The sequence below is a fragment of the Cibotium barometz genome, chromosome 8, assembly GCF_041138505.1.
Source record: "Cibotium barometz isolate CiBa-2024 chromosome 8, ASM4113850v1, whole genome shotgun sequence".
NCBI lineage: Eukaryota > Viridiplantae > Streptophyta > Polypodiopsida > Cyatheales > Cibotiaceae > Cibotium > Cibotium barometz.
The window spans coordinates 8931016-8950514 of NC_141053.1; the positions used below are offsets into that span (position 1 = coordinate 8931016).

The 19499-nt window shown below is 41.2% G+C and overlaps 1 protein-coding gene across 1 annotated transcript in view; it reads right to left on the reverse strand.

Annotated features, from left to right (window-relative positions):
- Positions 1–329: 329 nt before the first annotated feature.
- LOC147635877 (uncharacterized) overlaps positions 330–19499 on the reverse strand; it is a 59320-nt gene continuing 40150 nt past the window's right edge. Inside the window, exon 3 of the mRNA XM_086802038.1 lies at positions 330–517. Coding sequence (XP_086658164.1) covers positions 330–517 — 188 coding nt within the window. The remainder of the gene's footprint in view (positions 518–19499) is intronic.

Below are 19499 nucleotides of genomic sequence, written 5' to 3' on the forward strand. Positions count from 1 at the left end.
TCTCTCTCTCTCTCTCTCTCTCTCTCTCTCTCTCTCTCTCTCTCATGGGCTTAGTATTTTGTGTGCATGTGCTTGCGTAGAGCTTGTGGAAAGATCGAGAGATGCTAATTTGCTGGTACATTTTAGTTGTAGAAGCACATCAAATGACGAGTGTGCAAGTGCAGGTGGAGGTCTAGGGGTATGCAAGCTTCCTACAGGTGGCGGCATGTGGGAGAAAAGCCCCACACGCAACTAAGTGTGGAGGAGGTAGAGAAGGCAATGACAGATGTGCTGCAACATCTGGAGGGGCTCCAGTGTGATTGGATTAGGAGCCTAGAAGGGAAGGCCATTCAGATGCTCATGGATTGAGTTCTCTTGCTCTTCTTTCCCAACCTGAATGCCAAGGTGTTGGAGCCCTCCCTAACACCTGCTATTATGAGGGCATAATGGTGGTCGTCCCCCTGTAGTAGCAACTGGCACACCCCTTCACCATCTAGCTCTTCAGTCGAGGTCCCTTCACCCTGCTCGATGAGGACAACTACAACAACCGGGCATTCGATGGTAACTTCTACCAAAACGGCAAGCACATCAACTTCTACAACCACCTCCCTCCGAAGAACGCATAGTAGAGCATGGAGCTCTCTTAGATATGTATATTCTCTCTCTCTCTCTCTCTCTCTCTCTCTCTCTCTCTCTCTCTCTCTCTCTCTCATGGGCTTTATTTGTTTGTATGTAGTTTGAAGCCCCGATCAGGGTGCTTCTTCCCTCTCACACAACTATATTCTCTCTTCTCTCTCTCTCCCCACACACACACAAGGTAAGTCTCTCTCTCTCTCTCTCTCTCTCTCTCTCTCTCTCTCTCTCTCTCTCTCTCTCTCTCTCTCTCACACACACACAAGCACCACCCATCGGCTAGCTAATGAGAGAAGCAGTTGCCTCCACGTGAGAGAGAGAATATAGCTGTGTGGTGAGAGGGAAGAAGCACTCTCCACGGGGTTTCAAATTGCATGCAAACAAATAAAGCCCATGAGAGAGAGAGAGAGAGAGAGAGAGAGAGAGAGAGAGAGAGAGAGAACTTTAGGGTAGAGTAGATTCCAAATGTCCAAACTCCGCTCACCTATATGTTGATTTGAAATACAACCAATAGCCTATATCTTTAAGGATGAGCTATCTCTGCATAGTTATTACCGACTCACAAAACTAATAGGATAGTCCAATTTTATTCCCAAGGCTATGCTAGAACACATCCAATTATAAAATTGGAGGCATCGATGTGCACATGGAAGATAATATCCGAGTTAGGTGCTTTACAGCATAAACCATTGCTAACCCTTCACGCTTAGTGTGGTAGTATAATTTATTTCAACCTCGTCTAGTTATTACTGACTTGCAAAATAATAGGATAGTCCAATTTGTGTTCCCATGGCTGTGATAGAGCATATCCAATTACAAAATTGGAGGCATCAATGTGCACATGGAAGATGATATCCAAGTTAGGTGCTCGCAAAATCGAAGCACTTGCCAAGGCTTGCTTCAACATGTCATAAGCTTGTTGTGACTCTCCTCATTCCATACAAATACAACCAATAGCATGTATAAAGGACAAGCTATCTCTGCATAGAAAAGAATAAATCAACAATAGTAGTCGACATGGCCCTTGAATCTCTGGACTCACTACTTTCTACAACCAAATGAGACCCACATTGATGAGATCCTAGAATGATATGAGAGAGTTGTGGAGGAAGCCTCAGGACATGCGCACATTGATTTGGAGGATATAGGAGCTTTCCCTAAAACCTTGCCGATGTATGACATCCTACATTCCCCCATAGATCTAGAATGGAGATAGGCTACATCTGTCATGCTTACATTTTAATAGCATACGAGGTAGATAGTTTCTACATTCATTCTAGATATAGCTATGTTTTTTGCACAGTATCTATTCCATACTGTACATGATGGAGCTGATGATTGTTATATAGTCTTGTGGATGACTACCATGAGTTTATAACTTGCATTTTCTTATTAGGTGAATTTGGGCATGTTCTCGGATTCATCTAGGTATATATTTCTATGTTATTTTGCATGATGTTAGACGACATGGACGTATTGTATATACAAGTTCTATCTCATAGGCCAATTTAGCCTTTTGTAGATGTTAATACAACTATTTCTCTCACTCTCTCTGTAATCAGCCTATGTTCTTATATGCATGAACCAGACATTGCCACCATTGTGTGCACATGCTACATGGCACTACCACAAAGTATTTGAAGTTGGGTGGGTATCAAGCATGCATGTGTGAAGCGAGTGATGGCTGCGCACACTCTCTTTGGAATCGTGGTATAGTTTATTACTATGGGTAATTCTAAGATGACCTTGATTTTTCTCTCATCAATGGAAATCCTATTTTTGGACACTATATACCCAAGAATAACTTTGTACTTCACCCAAAATTGGCATTTGTAAGGTTTTAAGGATATGCGATAAAATCAACATCTTTCACCCTTTTTAAGCACGCTAGGTGCTCTTTCCAAGACAAATGAATTCACAAATCATCCAAGAAATCTTTAAGAAACTTTCTTAATAAGTTCTTAAAAGCAATATTCATAAGTCTTTGGAATGTGGCTGGTGTGTTGGTTAGACCGAATGGCATAACTCTATAAGCATACACACCATGCTTAGTAACAAAAGTTGTTTTGGCTTGGTCCTTAGGTGCAATCGAAATTTGATTGTAGCTTGAGTATCCATCCAAAAAAACTATAGGCCTCCTTGCATGCAGCTTGTTCAAGAACATGTTCTGAATATGACAAGGAGTAGTGCTCCCTACGTATGGCAGCATTCAATTTCTTGAGATCTCTAAGTTTTCCATTCTTTTTGGGCACAACCACAATGGGTGAGACCCATTCTGAGTGTTCAATCTCATAGATGAATCCACACTTAATGTGTTTATCAATATCTTCCTTAATCATGCTTGCATTTTTGGGATTCATTGGATAGGGTCACTATTGGATTGGTTTAGCATTGGGTACCATGGGAATGGTGTGTTGTACTACCTCTACGAGAACTCCTTCATGTAAACTGGCTCAACCTCCTCTTCCTTGCTGAGGTCTTCTCACTCTTCCACTTTCTAAATTACTTTCTCTAACACCTTATCTCTATCTCTCACTCTTTCTCTCTCTGACTAACTCCCTAAATCTTTATGTATCTCTCTCTGACTATCTCTAAATCTCTCTCTATTACTCCCCTCTCTCTCTCTCTCTCTCTCTCTCTCTCTCTCTCTCTCTCTCTCTCTCTCTCATTGTGGGTTTACTGTATGTGTGTGTCTGTGTTGTATATGGTTCTGTGTGTATGTGTGTGTGTGTGTGTGTGTGTGTGGATGTGATATAAGTTTATATGTATGTGTTTGTAAGTGTGTTTTGGCCGATAAAGCACCTCCATTACCCTTACAAGAGACATATCGAGTGCAACTCTCTCTCTCTCTCTCTCTCTCTCTCTCTCTCTCTCTCTCTCTCTCTCTCTCTCTCTCTCTGTGAGTGTACTGTATGTGTGTGTCTGTGTTGTATACCGTTCACTCTGTGTGTGTGTGTGTGTGTGTGAGAGAGAGAGAGAGAGAGAGAGAGAGAGAGAGAGAGAGAGAGAGAGAGATAGATTGTGTTTGTTTGTTCTTGGATGTCTCTATGTCCATGTGTGTGTGTCTGTGTGTGTGAAAGATTGTGTTTGTCTGTGCATGCATGTTTGTGTGTCTGGGTATCTGAGTGTGTGTGTGTGTGTGTGTGTGTGTGTGTGTGAAAGATTTGTCTATCTGTGCATGCATGTCTGTGTGTCTGTGTATCTGAGTGTGTGTGTTTGAAAGATTGTGTCTATCTGTGCATGCATGTCTGTGTGTCTAGGTATCTGAATGTGTGTGTGTGTGTGTGTGTGTGAAGGATTTGCCTTTATGTGCATGCATGTCTGTGTGTCTACGTATCTGAGTGTGTGTGTGTTTGAAAGATTGTGTTTGAGTGTGCATGCATGTGTGTGTGTCTGCGTATCTGAGTGTGTGTGTGTGTGTGTGTGTGAGAGAGAGAGAGAGAGAGAGAGAGAGAGAGAGAGAGAAGAGCAAGCAAACTTACATGTTGCCATTTGCTTTCTGGTTACGTGGGCGTGGATGCTGGACTCTCTTTTTGTCTGTCGTCGCTGGAATCTCTCTATGTTTGTGGGTTCCTAAAAAATCAGGATGCTCTCTCTCTCTCTCTCTCTCTCTCTCTCTCTCTCTCTCTCTCAAATACAAGAACCATCAATAGTGGCGTGAGAATTAAATAACTTTAAACGAGCCCACATGTGTAGTAATAATGGACACGTGTGATGTTGACAATTGACACGTGGGATTTGTGAATATTAAAAACAACTCTTTTTTTATTCTATTTGTAACGGTGCGCCTAGAGAGAGAGAGAGAGAGAGAGAGAGAGAGAGAGAGAGAGAGAGAGAGAGAGAGAGAGAGAGAGAGAGAGAGAGCCATCGAGCACGACGGCGATCCATCAAGCCACCGACAGCTTTGGTATGTGTCTCTCTTGCACACACTCACGCACACACACACACACACACACACACACACACAAGGAGAAACACATACAACATAGACATACACATCCAGTAATGCTACACACACACACACACATAGTGTGTGTGTGTGTGTGTGTGTGTGTGTGTGTGTGTGTGCGATGTTTTTGCGATTTGGTGCAATAAGGTGCTTTGAAGCCAAACTAAAGAGCTCTCTCGCGCCAAACCGCAAATACACACACACATAGATATACACTTACATGACATCCACAAACACACACACACACACACAAAGAGAGAGAGAGAGAGAGAGAGAGAGAGAGAGAGAGAGAGAGAGAGAGGTATTTTTGCGATTTGGCGCTTGCATGTCTAACGCTTGATATTGTGCCAAATCGTAATTATCATTACAGAGGCCTCGCTGGTGTGGTCTAACACTGGACATACAAAAACACAAACACACACACACACGCACGCACATGCACACACACGCATGCACACACACACACACACACGCACACACACACACACACACACACACTTACACATAGAGAGAGAGAGAGAGAGAGAGAGAGAGAGAGAGAGAGAGAGAGAGGTTGATTTTATGTCTCTTTCTACCAGGCTGATCGAGAACAAAGGCCACTACAAAGGAGACATGATAAGGGGCCTGGATTAGCAACAAAGGCTGCCTCTCAAAAGAAGCCAAGGAAAGGAAAACCTATACATATTCTAAAACAGGCCAAAACAAGGAGATTCTCACAGAACTTCTACATTCTGAAGAAGATCAGGAAGGCACTGAATCGTGTGGAGTTATGTGTTCCCAAGCTCCTGATCCAGTGGGTGTGTCGGTCTATATGTGAGAACTGGAGCCTATCCGCAAGGTGGAAGAGGATAGCCTTGCTATGTCTACAAGAGGCTTATGCTAAAGACTTTCTCGTAGAGTACTTCAATGACCTGTGTGTTGTGTGTGCCCACGCACATAGGATGACTATACTGCCCTAGGATAGTGAGACACTAAAGAGACTTAGGTGGAGATATGAGAAGCTTCTACACCCTCCTGCAGAGATTACAGACCCAAAAATGAAAAACATCCTCATGATTCCACCAGCAAGAGCTCCTTAGGATAAAATAAAAATTGTAGATATTACACATGATATTAACACAAGAGCCAAGACAGAACAGGATGCCAGACGGGAGGAAGAGCAGAAGGCAAGAAAAGACAAGGATCAACAAGTAAAATCAAACCCAAAGAACCTCCATGAACAGTACATCAAAGAAACAGCAGAGTTGGAGTCAGTCAACCTGGAGATACTAAGGAGCTTGTAGAGGGGCATTTTTTTATCTTCGTGAATATGGAAGATAGTAAGCAACATGTCTCTCTTGACATCGTGGATGTCAGAACTTTGATGGAGAGGACATCACAGATCATAGATACTATCCTATACGTCTGTTTAAAGTAGGTATCCGAGTTACATTTTATGATTGTAAGGTCCCTCCCAAGCCATGTATGTATATGTCTCTTTTAATATAGATTTCAATAAGGAAAGAGAGTATAATTAGAGAAGAGTGAGACAACAAGGCTAGAAACATTAGGAACGTGTTAGAATAAAAATATTAGCTCCAAAAAATCCTAAAAGAAATAAGAACATAAGAATAGTTCTATTAAGACATAAGTATCTCCAAAAATAGAATTTCAAATTTAGGTGATAAGTGGTCATATTTAGAGTACTTTTACATATTTAGAGTCTATACATACTGAAAATGTGAAAAAACAACGCTTTTCTAAAGATGGTGCGTTTGTGGCTATATACAGACGTTTTTGCCTATTCTACCCGCAATGGCTTGTAGACCAGATAATTCTCGTTCTTTTCACTGGTTATATGACTATATTCTAAGTTTTTATTAGAGAGTTATGGCCGAAACAATTTGCTAATTCTGTCAGGATCTCTACACATGGAAAACTGTAATAAGAAGGTAGCAAGTAGCCTCAAGGTAATCCTAGAGTTTGAGATATATATATCCCTTCATTCTTATCTAATATCTTAGAAAAAAATCTTAGATTACTATGGTCTTTCGGAGGAAGAGATCAAAACTCCATAGCTTTTCTTTTAGAGAAAGAATAGAATGGTAATGGAGGTGCTTTATCATGCCAACGCACACACATACACCCACATACATATACATTTATATCACACACACACATACAGTACACCTAGAGAGAGAGAGAGAGAGAGAGAGAGAGAGAGAGAGAGAGAGAGAGAGAGAGAGAGATTTGTAAAGTTTGGCACAATATAGCCCTTGTAGGATTAATGGATTTTCTTTATCCCACCAATTTGCACAAATACAATAAGGGGTGACTCCCCTTTTCTAATTCATGCGAGTGTCTTACTTTTCAGAAAAAAGAAAGCTTAAGTGGGGAGTCACTACGCTGAATCTTGAGTTTAGTGCTGCGGATAGGAGCGACATGCGAATGAAGTCTGCAGCCACATCTTGTGAGAGGACAGACAGAAGATTAAGGGTTTCCAACTGTGGAGCCGTGAGAATCAAGTTATCCCGTTTACTTTGTAAAAGATCATAGTGATGAAGAACCCCATTCAGAAGACGAGGATGCAGAGGCAGATCAATAGGAGAAAGCAAGTGTTCTTAGTCTAGTGTCCCTTTCTAAGCGACCTACTTGCCATAGTATCTTTGTTAAGAGGGATTTCAATTTCTCAACGGAGGCTATTGAAGAGATGCCAAAGAGGAAGAAGCAGAAGAAGAAGGAGCAACATCTTAGCATTGACGTGAAGGAAGAGAAGGAAGATTTCAAAAAATGAGTATCCAAAGGAAGGCTGCTCTGCTAAATAATCCGGCTTACGTGCACTTGCTGGATTGTGCACTAAGTAGGAAGGCAAATAGTTTTCTATACAAGAAGTACGAAGAACTACCATCTTCCTACAAGCCTTCTTGGTGTACCTTGCACTTAAGTTGTTGTTGCAGGAGGCTATTATATGAGCCATTTGGATTCCTCTACTACTTGCAATGCCTCTATAAAGACCTTCCTGAAATGGGTGAAGAACTATTTTATGAAGGTACTATCCAAGATGAAATTTCCCCAGAAGATAGATTACCCTTCGAGGAGGCAGAACTTGAGGAAGATATTGAGTTAGTACAGGAGGAAGAGGACTCAAAGTCGATGGATATTGTTGCTCTAAAGACGTCAACAATGTTGAGATTCAAGCTCGATGTCAGTGTGAGCCGGCTATGCTATGTGCTGGCAGATTAGGTAGGAACATGTGTGAGACATAAGTGACCGCGTGTCCAGCTGGTCATAGTGTGTGGACATTAGCTAGGGTTAGTAGAGTGTGGACACAACTCATTGTGTGTTGTGTGGATTATGGATTAGTGTATTATGCTTTGTGTGAGAGTGGACATGGCTTCCCTCTATGGTTAGGGTTTGCAATATACATTAGGGTTTACTCCTGTGTGTGTGTCTCCTCCTCCTCTACCATTCTTTCAACATGGTATCAGAGCCTTGTGCTGTTTATTAGGGTTTATGAGTGAGTGAAGAGAAGAGGGAGAAGAAGCTGTGAAGCTGAGCACACCAAATACTATCAGATCTGAAAGCTTGGCCTACCGGGTAAGGTCTTCTAAACATCCTTGAGCGGATTGCAGGTGATACAGGCAAAAAACAAAGCAAATCAAAGCAAAGCAAAATTCTGGTTTTTGAAGCTTTCCATTAAAGCTTGGAAACATTGATGTATGGTGGAAATACAAGTGATTCTGGCAAAAAGACATATGTATTTGACAATGAGGGATGTAATGGAAACTCTTATGCAAGCCCTATTGTGATTTTGGAGCATTTTGGAAGCATTTGAATGTGTGAAAATTCTGGTTTTTTGAGCTCTTACAAAACAGACAGAAGGAAGCCCAAAATTGATGCATTTGGAGTGAGTTTTCTGCAAAAATCTAAGCATTGGTGGATTGCACATGTACCTAGGTGTGTTGGGCATCTATAACCATCATCAAAAAACATTATAAACACTCCCAAATCCCCTAATTGCAAGCGGCGCACCCCATACAGAGGAAACAGGCAAATTTCTGGTTTTTGACTACGAGGAGGTCAATTACTCATTGGATACTTGATATATTTCAAGTTTGCTTTAGCAATTGGATGCTTTACACTTTGGAGAAGAGGGCTATGTGATTTGTTTGGTCAATGATGCTTAATTGAGCTGGAAATGAGCTGATTAAAACAGGCTGTCCACTGGTTGCAGAGAAACAGAGCATTTTTAATTGAGCAATTAATCCTTGGTGTTTTACAATTGGACAAATTCCTCTTACATGGAGTTGATGGACACTAATGCTAAGCTAATGAATGCCTGGTTGCCAAATTTGGACAAATATTGAAGGAATTAGAGCAAATCTTCTACTGGTTTTTCTGGTTTTTTTGGTTTTTCCAAAAACAGAGAAAGGGGTTTTCAAAAATTGATATGTCCACATGTCAGATGGTGTTGAAACTCAACATTGAGGTTCATTAGGTGTCAATGCAAGTTTCCAATACTTGATTGCACCATTACATTGTGATTTGGAGCCTTGGAAGGCGTGTCAATTCAGGGTATCCCGCACTAAGTGAGTCAGTTCATCTTGGATGATTACAAGTTGATTTTCTACATCAAATTTGGAGTTTGTTGGCTACCTTGGAGTATCTGGAACATTCATTGGAGTGTGGTTGAGCTGAGGAAGGCTCATTTATAGATTTGAAGTGTACGGAAGGTGTATGCATTGAGCAAACATGTCGGACAATCCAGTTCAGATTGTTGGTGAGAAGCTGGATAGGAAGAACTTCCAAGCATGGAAGTACAGGATAAAGAGTTTCTTGAAAGGGAAAGGATTTTGGAATCTCATTACAGGTGCTGAGCCTGAGCCTGAGCTACCTCAACAACCTACACAGCAGCAGCTTATTGCTCACAAGCAATGGTCAGAGAGAGCATTCAAAGTGCTGCATTATTTGTCTATATGTATATCTGATGCTATGCTCATACACATACAGGATGCTGAGAATCCCAAAGATGCATGGGATACTCTGGTCAAGATGTTTGATACAGATACAAGTGCTCGCAAGTCTCAGTTGCGACAGCAGATACACAATGTGAAAAGGAATAAAAGGAGCATACATGATTATGTGCAAGAAATCAAGAAGTTTGCAGATGCATTGGCCACAATAAATGCCCCCATGCCTGATGATGATTTGGTGGATATTACCTTGCATGGTCTTGGCAAGGAATACAAATCTTTTGATACATCCATCTCAGTGAGGAGTACAGGTCTACCCGACTTTGATGAGTTGGTTTCACTCTTGTTGGTTGAGGAAATCAAGCTCAGTGATTCATTTCTAGATGCATCTTCTAGCCATGATGATGGCAGAAATCAGGCTTTCTACTCGCAGAGAGGCTTTAGAGGCAGGGGGAGATTTGCATCACGTGGACGTGGTGGTAATGGTCGTGGATGGCAGGATAGGCCTCCACAACAGAATTTTCAGCCATCATATGCTCGAGGTGGTCGTGGATATGCACCTCAGCGAGGCAGAGGTACCCCCCGTGGTCGAGGACGTTGGCAAGGCCAACAAAATTCAATGCAAGATGTGGAATGCCATTATTGTGGCAAATATGGTCATATGGCGAGAGATTGTTTTCGCAAACAGAATGATTTGAGAGGGGGAAGAGTACAACGTGGTGGTCATTATGGTGGAAACTATGCACAACATGGTGGTAACTATGCATCAAGTAGCAATGATGGAACTGCAAATCATTTGTTTGCCATGAAGCATGTTGTGGGTTCTATGACAACAAATGCTGAGAATAATGATACATGGTATATGGACTCAGGAGCATCAAACCATATGACATGTCATGGAGAATGGTTTGAGCATATGAAGCCTATGGATGTAAAAGGCTATGTGGAAACAGGTGATGATACCCAGCATGTCATTACACATGTTGGAAGTGTACCATTGGTCATGCATAATGGTCAGACAAAGTCTATGTCAGATGTGCTGTATGTGCCTTCGATCACTAAAAGCTTGGCCTCAGTTAGTCAAATGGTGGAACAGGGATTACAGGTTCGTTTCAACGAGCATGGATGCTTCGTTGAAGATTTCAAACATGGATGTAGAGTGATTGCTAAAGGCAAGAAAGAAGGAAGATTGTTTAAGCTGGATGCTGGAATTCCTGAGCTAAAATCAGCCATGTTCTCAAAGAGCAGGAATGTGGTACAGGACATTGATATGTGGCACAAGATGATTGGACATGTCAATATACAGAGATTAAAGAACATGCAAACAAGAGGCATTGTCAATGGATTGCCTAGGTTCAAATATGATGGACATATGCATGTTTGTGAAGCCTGTCAGTTTGGAAAGCAGGCAAGGTTGAGGTTTCCTAGAGAAAGAAATATGAGTAACAGGACACTTGAGATAGTACACAGTGATGTATGGGGTCCTGCACAAAACCCATCTATCAAAGGAAGTCTATACTATGTGACATTCATTGATGACTTTAGCAGGATGACATGGATATACTTTCTGAAAGAGAAGAGTGAAGTGTTGGAAAAGTTCATGGATTTCAAAGCTTTTGTAGAAAAGCAATATGGCTGTTGGATTAAATGTTTGAGAACAGATGGAGGTGGTGAATACACCTCAAAAGCTTTTGAGCATTTCTTGAGAAAGCATGGAATAAGAAGACAATTGACTTGCAGGTATACACCTCAGCAGAATAGTGTGGCTGAGAGAAAGAATAGAGTCATATGTGAAGTGGCAAGGGCAATGCTTAATGAAAAGAGCATGCCAGATTACTATTGGGCAGAAGCATGTGCTACTGCAGTGTATATATTGAACAAAACACCTACAGCAGCCATTCATGGAAGCACGCCAGAGATGCGGCTTACAGGTTACAGGCCAAACATTGGACATCTTAAAGTATTTGGATGCATAGCTTATGTACATGTGCCTGATGAAAGAAGAAGAAAGTTGGATCCTAAAGCAGAGAAATGTGTATTTGTTGGATATGCACAGGATCGAAAGGCATACAAATGTTATAATCCACAAACTAGACAAGTGGTCATCTCACGTGATGTGGTGTTTGATGAGCTTGCTAGTTGGTACAAAGCAAAAGATGAGGGTGTTATTGAGTCACTTGAGGCTGATGTTCATGTGAACTTGCCACCACAAGCAAGTTCTAGTTCTACTACTATGTCTGGGCCAGCAGCAGCAGAAGCTGAGAGTAGCAGTGTACGTCCATGGTCAGGATGTTTGAGGCATGAGAGTGTGAGCACTGGGAGTAGTGCTATAGATAAAGGCAAAAAGAAAGTCGAAGGAATTGGAATCACAGGTTATGAGTCATCTAGTTCTGAGAGTTTGGATGAGGAGCTTGGCATACCTGTTTTACGCACACCTGGTGCTAGGCAGGACAGATATGTGCCACCACATGCTAGAGTTACAGGTGTACAGAGTGACCCGCAGGCATTGCGGAGATCCCAGAGAGTCAGATATCCTGTTGACAGGTTGACATATAGAGATTTTGCTATGCACTATGCATATATGACATCTATGGTGAAGCATGTGGAACCTACATGCTATACAGAGGCTATTGGAGAGCATGTATGGGAAAAAGCAATGGATGTTGAGATGGACGCATTGGTCCATAATGATACATGGGACTTGGTTGCATTACCAAAGGACAAGAATGTTATTGGATGTAAATGGGTTTACAAAGTGAAGTGCAAATCTGATGGTTCTATTGAGAGACATAAAGCAAGATTGGTAGCAAAGGGTTATGCACAGACCCAAGGATTGGATTATGATGAGACGTTTAGTCCAGTGGCTAAGATGGGCACAGTGAGAGCAGTCATTGCTATGGCTGCAGCTAATGGCTGGGAAATGCATCAGATGGATGTTAAGAATGCATTTCTGAATGGAGATCTACAAGAGGAAGTATACATGGCACAGCCAGAAGGGTATGTACACCCTAGATATCCCACTCACGTATGCAGGTTGAAAAAGGTATTGTATGGTCTGAAGCAAGCACCTCGTGCTTGGAGTGATAAGATGAGCAGATATCTTATCTCACTTGGTTTTCAGATTTCTACAGCAGATTCTTCACTCTATGTGAAGAAGACACAGCATGGGATTGTTTTACTAGTCATCTATGTGGATGACTTGATTATCACAGGTGATCATAGTGCAGATGTGATGCATGTCAAGAAAGCTTTGAGTGGGCAATTTGACATGAAAGATCTTGGTGAGTTGAGATACTTCCTTGGAATTGAAGTGGTGAAAGATCATGCAGGTACTTGGTTAGTACAGCGCCAATATGCATTGGATATGTTGGCAAGTATGGCATGACAGGGTGTAAGCCTATGAGTACACCATTGGAGCAAAATGTGAAGTTGCGGGCTGATTATGGCGAGGAATTGGATGATCCTTCTATGTACAGGAAGATGGTTGGTAGTCTCATATACATGACTATCACACGCCCAGATTTGAGTTATGCAGTGGGGCTAGTCAACCAGTTTATGCAAAGCCCCAAGAAACCACATTTGATGCAGTGAGACGCATCATGAGATATGTGAAGACCACAGCACATTATGGTTTATTTATGAGAGTGGTAAAAGCTTGGACATACATGGCTACACAGATGCTGATTGGGCAGGTAGCGCATATGACAGGAGGTCTACGAGTGGATATGCTTTACACTTGGAAGTGCTGTGGTGAGTTGGAGTAGCAAGAAGCAACCTACAATTGCTTTATCTAGTACAGAGGCTGAGTACAAAGGTGCAGCCATTGCTACTTGTGAGGCTATATGGTTAAAGAGTCTCTTGGCAGATTTATGTGAGCCCATTGGTGGCAAAGTTGTCATTCATTGTGACAACATGAGCAGTATACAGTTGGCAAAGAATCCAGTGTTTCATGTGAGGACCAAACACATAGAGGTCCATTATCACTTTGTCAGAGAAAAGGTGCTGGATGGTACAGTTGATCTTCACTATGTGAAGACTGATGAGCAGTGGCAGACATCTTTACGAAGCCACTTAGCAGGGAGAAGTTTGAGTACTTCCGGACTATGTTGGGAGTACATGGGATGAGCTTGAGGGGGAGTGTTGAGAGTCTTGATATCCCAAGCTCATCTACATCTTCATCGGCAGTACATCATGAGCTTGAGAGGGGCTTGTTGAGATTCAAGCTCGATGTCAGTGTGAGCCAGCTATGCTATGTGCTGGGCAGATTAGGTAGGAACATTGTGTGAGACATAAATGACCGCGTGTCCAGCTGGTCATAGTGTGTGGACATTAGCTAGGGTTAGTAGAGTGTGGACACAACTCATTGTGTGCTGTGTGGATTATGGATTAGTGTATTATGCTTTGTGTGAGAGTGGACATGGCTTCCCTCTATGGTTAGGGTTTGCAATATACATTAGGGTTTGCTCATGTGTGTGTGTCTCCTACTCCTCTACCGTTCTTTCAACAAACAATACATAGACCATTGGATGTAGATCTCTTCAAAGTGGAGCAGTGTGGTCTAGTATTGCCAATGCTACCCAAATTCGTTATTGATAACAATCGTTATGTACTGTTGGCTGACATTCAGAATATTTTTAGCCTAAGAGAAGATTTTGCTTTATCTGTTATTGCCAATTTTCTGGAAGAGGGTAATGGTTTTGTCTCGGAAGATGATGCAGATGACTTAGCATTGGAGGAAAATTATAATAGTAAAGAGTGTCTTAGTATTTTTTTGGGCAAAGCACATAAATTCAAAGAGGATGGATTTGTGCTTGATGATAAAACCTTCATGGAGCTGCAGGCCAAATATGGCTTTGATAAGTTGAATGACTCTACAAAGGAGTTTATGAACAAAGTCATTAGAATGGAAAGATACATTGTAAAAGACTTATGTGTTACATCTATCCATCCAACGATGATTAATAAAAATCTTTTGTTCTCTCCATTTGTTTTGTGCTTCTATGGCATTTGAGTTTTTAAATGCTTCAGAACGCTTCAATCTCTTCCTTTCCATATGTCTGAGTGTCTACATCATTTTGGATGACCTCAAGGTTTCTTTTTTATGTAGTTGTTTGCAGTATCCTTCTATAAAACCATTGGAACACTTCTTGTAGGCTGTTTGACTTGCTTTTTCCACCACCATGTTGTGTGTGCCTGAAATATGCATTTCGGGCCATATAGTGTGATTTCTCGAGTCCTTGTGTGTTCCAAATGCTAGGATCTCCGTACTTGTTGATAAAGTAAGACGTGTGGTTGTAGAGAATATGCTGCATAAGAAAACATACAATGCAAGTTAGTATCGATGGCTAGGAAACAAAAGCAAGCTAGAAACATGCCATATGTAGTGTGTAATGTTGGTGTCAGTCCAAGCAGCTTTGAATGCTTTTTTGAACGCTTGTAAGTTGTCTTGAAAGCTCTTTTTGTCTTGCTGGGAGTAGTTGACTTTCTCACACATTTGGAACAGAGTACCACAATTGAATGCCAAACATCTGCTTTGACATTCCTTGAAGCACCTTCATGGTCTTTCACTGCGTTATGAAGCTTTTCCACTATTGGTATTCGATTCGATTTGTGTAGGTTGTTGTATATTACTTTCCTAACTTTGTAAGTTTGTGTTGCTGATTATTCATTGGCTTGGAAAGAAATCTTCATGCCTTAACACCTCCAATGGAGGGTTCACTGGAATTTCCTTTTCATTTGATGACTTTTTAGTGTCCTTCAGAATCTGGACATTACCTCCATGTAGTCCAATTTCTGAAAGCACCTTCTCCACCAATGCACTGATGTCTTCTTTCCTCTCTCCTACATTCTTGATCTTCCAAGCAAAAACAATGTGGAGATATACCAGTTACAACACAAAGCATGAAGCGTGCATATATGCACATTGGAAAGAGGAATCTCAAACACTGGTTTAAAGTTCTCATCCAAAATTTGTCTATTAGGTGGTCATCTCCACCACTTAGAGTCCATCATCCTTGTGGAATCTATGCAGTAAAGGCATGGAGACTTTGCATTGGCCCCTTTGCTACAATTAAATAAGCACTTGAGAGTCTTCCGCAAGATGCCAGTGGACTTGAAATTTCCCCTTTTCTCTACATGGGGAATCCTATTTGCATTCATCCGTTCTTTGATGAGATTGGGGATATGTGTATGATGAAATACCCAAAACAAGGATTCATGGTCCTCTTTCTTGACCTCAAATGAACCTAGCCACCAGATGTTTGTCTCGGACTGCACACTAAAATACTTTGGATCATCCCTACTACAATTACAAAGAGCCCTATTCATAAGTGTTATTGTGACCCTTTCCGTCTTTTTCTCCTTGATAATCTCGCACTCATCAAGCGTGATGACAAACTAAAGTACACCTCCTACCTCCTCAAATGTAATATCATAGAACTCCACCATTCTCTTTTGCAAGAGCTCCAAGTCCATGAATATATTGTTGTGTTCATTGTAGAATATGCTGGGCACACCTTCTCCCTTAAACTCTCCTACAATGTGGTATGAGTGACCAACATAGTGAAGCTGTTCTATGTTTAATTCCTCCCTATATCTCCAAACTTTTGTAGGTGTTGGAAGTAGCTTTGCTTTAATGCCTTTGGCCTCAAGGAGGGATGACATTGACTTCTCGATGGCACTATAACCCTTACGTCTGACTCCACTTGAATCTATGGCATACTGAATATCCGCAGCAGCAGCTGAAAATGTATTGTTGGTTACAAATCCATCCACTATATCTCGTTGAACCACCTTGATCTTCTTCTTTTTTATCATTTCTCTTGCCATTCTTGATGTCACGAATGGTTTTAGTTGCTTTTTGCTATATTGAGATTGGGATTAATATTCTCTTTGTCAGGATATATGACAACCCTACAAATAGAGCACTACTCATTACTAACATAGAGAACATGTAAATCCCAAAGAAGCCCAACAAATAAAATAATATTAATTGCTAACATAACAGACATGTGAATGGGAATGGGAATGCATTCAGTGTAATCTTACCTTATGGCTTGGATTCTCCAGAACCGAGCCTCAAGTTCTCGACATTTTTTAGCTTTCTTTTCTGTATGCACCATCCAATGATTGTCTTTTCTCTATATTTGCGGAGGTCACTACTTACTTTATTGATTTGACATTCTTGTTTTTCCAATCTAACTTTCTGTGTCTTGCATTCACCACACAAGCCAAGAAGCTCATTTGCTAAGTGTTGTGAATAATGCCTTTCTCTTTCTTGTATGTAAGAAATTGACCTGCAATATCCTAGTAAGACTGTGGCGCCATCACCTGCAAAATGTAAGAGAGTTGTGGGATTTGAAAAGGGAGGATGTGAAGCAGTATAGGGGTCAATAGGATAGATGGAGCCATCACTCCAAAGGTCTATGTGTTGCTTCCTCGACGAAAACCTCATATGATCTTTAGCATCTGATGAGAGCAATAGTTGTCCACTTCTGCGTTTTTGAATGGGTGCATATACACTATCTAGATCAATGTGCAGATGGTACTTTCTCTTAATGCTTTCATGATTGGACTCTTCAATAGAATGAGTGTGTACATGGTTGTTCTCCATTGGAGTGTTCTAGGAATGAGTAAGTATACTATATGATGTAGAGTGAAAGAATAGGACTGGTTATGGTGAGAGAAGGCTTCTATTTGTCTTTTGAAATCGGAGATGAAGGTTCTAATTCCCTCCAAACTGTCTTATCTTCTGTGCAATAATATCCTCCTGAACTAACCTTATTCTTGCAGTTTCAAATGTATCATTTCAAAGAAGGTTCCAACGAACTTTAAGACGGCTGCTTGGGAGAAAATTTACCTCTCTAGCTCAGAGACTACACTTTTATGACTTTTACATTCTCTTTATTTTAATAATTCAAGATTTTTTCTAGAGAGAGAAAATAAGAATCGACCATTTTCTTACAAGGCCCTACGAATGCCTCCAAAATGTCCTAATGTGGGCATGAGCCAAAACCATGCACTACCTCCTTATGTGAAAAACCCTCTGTGTGTATGATGATTTAGGATATTAATATAATCATCAGCAGCATCACTAAAAAATGAATAGGTATCCTCACATGAAAGATTAATGGTATCATCTCCTAAATCATCATCTATGGCATCCCCAAGGCCCGCAAGGTCATCCTCATAAACATGGTCTATCTCCATCAATGATGCCCCTATGTGACCTATATATCCCATGATAAATCTATCTCCAACAATATAGGATCTAAGAAGATGTCTAGATCAAATGCAAGTATCTCAAGATCTATGCCATATGATCCACTATGGAAATGATCAATATGCATAATCCTACTACTCTTATGCACTATCCTTGACTGCTTAAATACATGAACTTTAACCACACAAACGACGCCAGGAATGCTATGAATACTAGGAGTAGTGGTCATACCAATGATATCTACACAAATAGAAATCCTAGAAGAATAGCCTAATGCATCTAACACTAGGAACTCGAGTCTATGCTCATAGGTGTCTCTGTCACTCGTATGCAGAGTATCACTAACCTCAAGTGTGCTAATGGATACATCATAATCAAATGTACACTATCCCCTCTAGAATGTCACCACAATCAACTAGAGTATCTACATGATCAGTAGGGAAGATGATAAGTTCAGAAATGTCAATGCTCACTACGCTCACGAAGCTCCTTAGTTTGATTGACTCCAACTCTTTTGTTTCTTTGATGTACTGTTCGTGGAGATTCTTTGGGTTCGATTTTACTTGTTGATCCTTGTCTTTTCTTGCCTTCTGATCTTCCTCCCATCTGGGGTCCTATTCTTCCTTAGCTCTTGTGTTAATATCATGTGTAATATCTACAATTTTTATTTTATCCTGAGGAGCTCTTGCTGGTGGAATTATGAGGATGTTTTTCATTTTTGGGTCTGTAATCTCTGCAGGAGGGTGTAGAAGCTTCTCATACCTCCACCCAAGTCTCTTCAGTGTCTCACTATCCTAGGGAATTATAGTCATCCTATGTGCATGGGCACGTACAACAACATGTCATTGAAGTACTCTATGAGAAAGTCTTCAGCATAAGCCTCCTGTAGACAGAGCAAGGCTGTCCTCTTCCACCTTGTGGATAGGCTCCAGTTCTCACATATAGACCTACACACCCACTGGAACAGGAGCTTGGGAACACATAACTCCACACAATTCTGCGCCTTCCTGATCTTCTTCAGAATGTAGAAGTTTTGTGAGAATCTCCTTGTTCTAGCCTGTTTCAGAATATGAATAGGTTTTCCTTTCCTTGGCTTCTTTTGAGAGGCAGCCTTTGGTGCTAATCCAGGCCCCTTACCCTATCTCCTTTTAGTGGCCTTTGTTCTCGCCACCATGATCTACCAATCAGTCTGGTAGAAAGAGACATAAAATCAACCTCTCTCTCTCTCTCTCTCTCTCTCTCTCTCTCTCTCTCTCTCTCTCTCTCTTTGTGTGTGTGTGTGTGTGTGTGTGTGGATTTCATGTAAGTGTATATCTATGTGTGTGCGTATGTGTTTGCGGTTTGGCGTGAGAGAGCTCTTCAGTTTGGCTTCAAAGCACCTTATTGCGCCATTACTGGATGTGATTGTCTGTGTTGTATGTGTTTCTCCTTGTGTGTGTGTGTGTGTGTGTGTGCGTGCATGAGTGTGTGCAAGAGAAACACATACCAAAGCTATCGGTGGCTTGATGGATCGCTGTCGTGCTCGATGGATCTGTCTCTGTCTCTCTGTCTCTCTCTCTCTCTCTCTTAGGCGCACTGTTACAAATAGAATAAAAAAAGAGTTGTTTTTAATATTCACAAACCCCACATGTCAATTGTCAATATCACACGTGTCCATTATTACTACACACGTGGGCTCGTTTAAAGTTATTTAATCCTCACGCCACTATTGACGGTTCTCATATTTGAGAGAGAGAGAGAGAGAGAGAGAGAGAGAGAGAGAGAG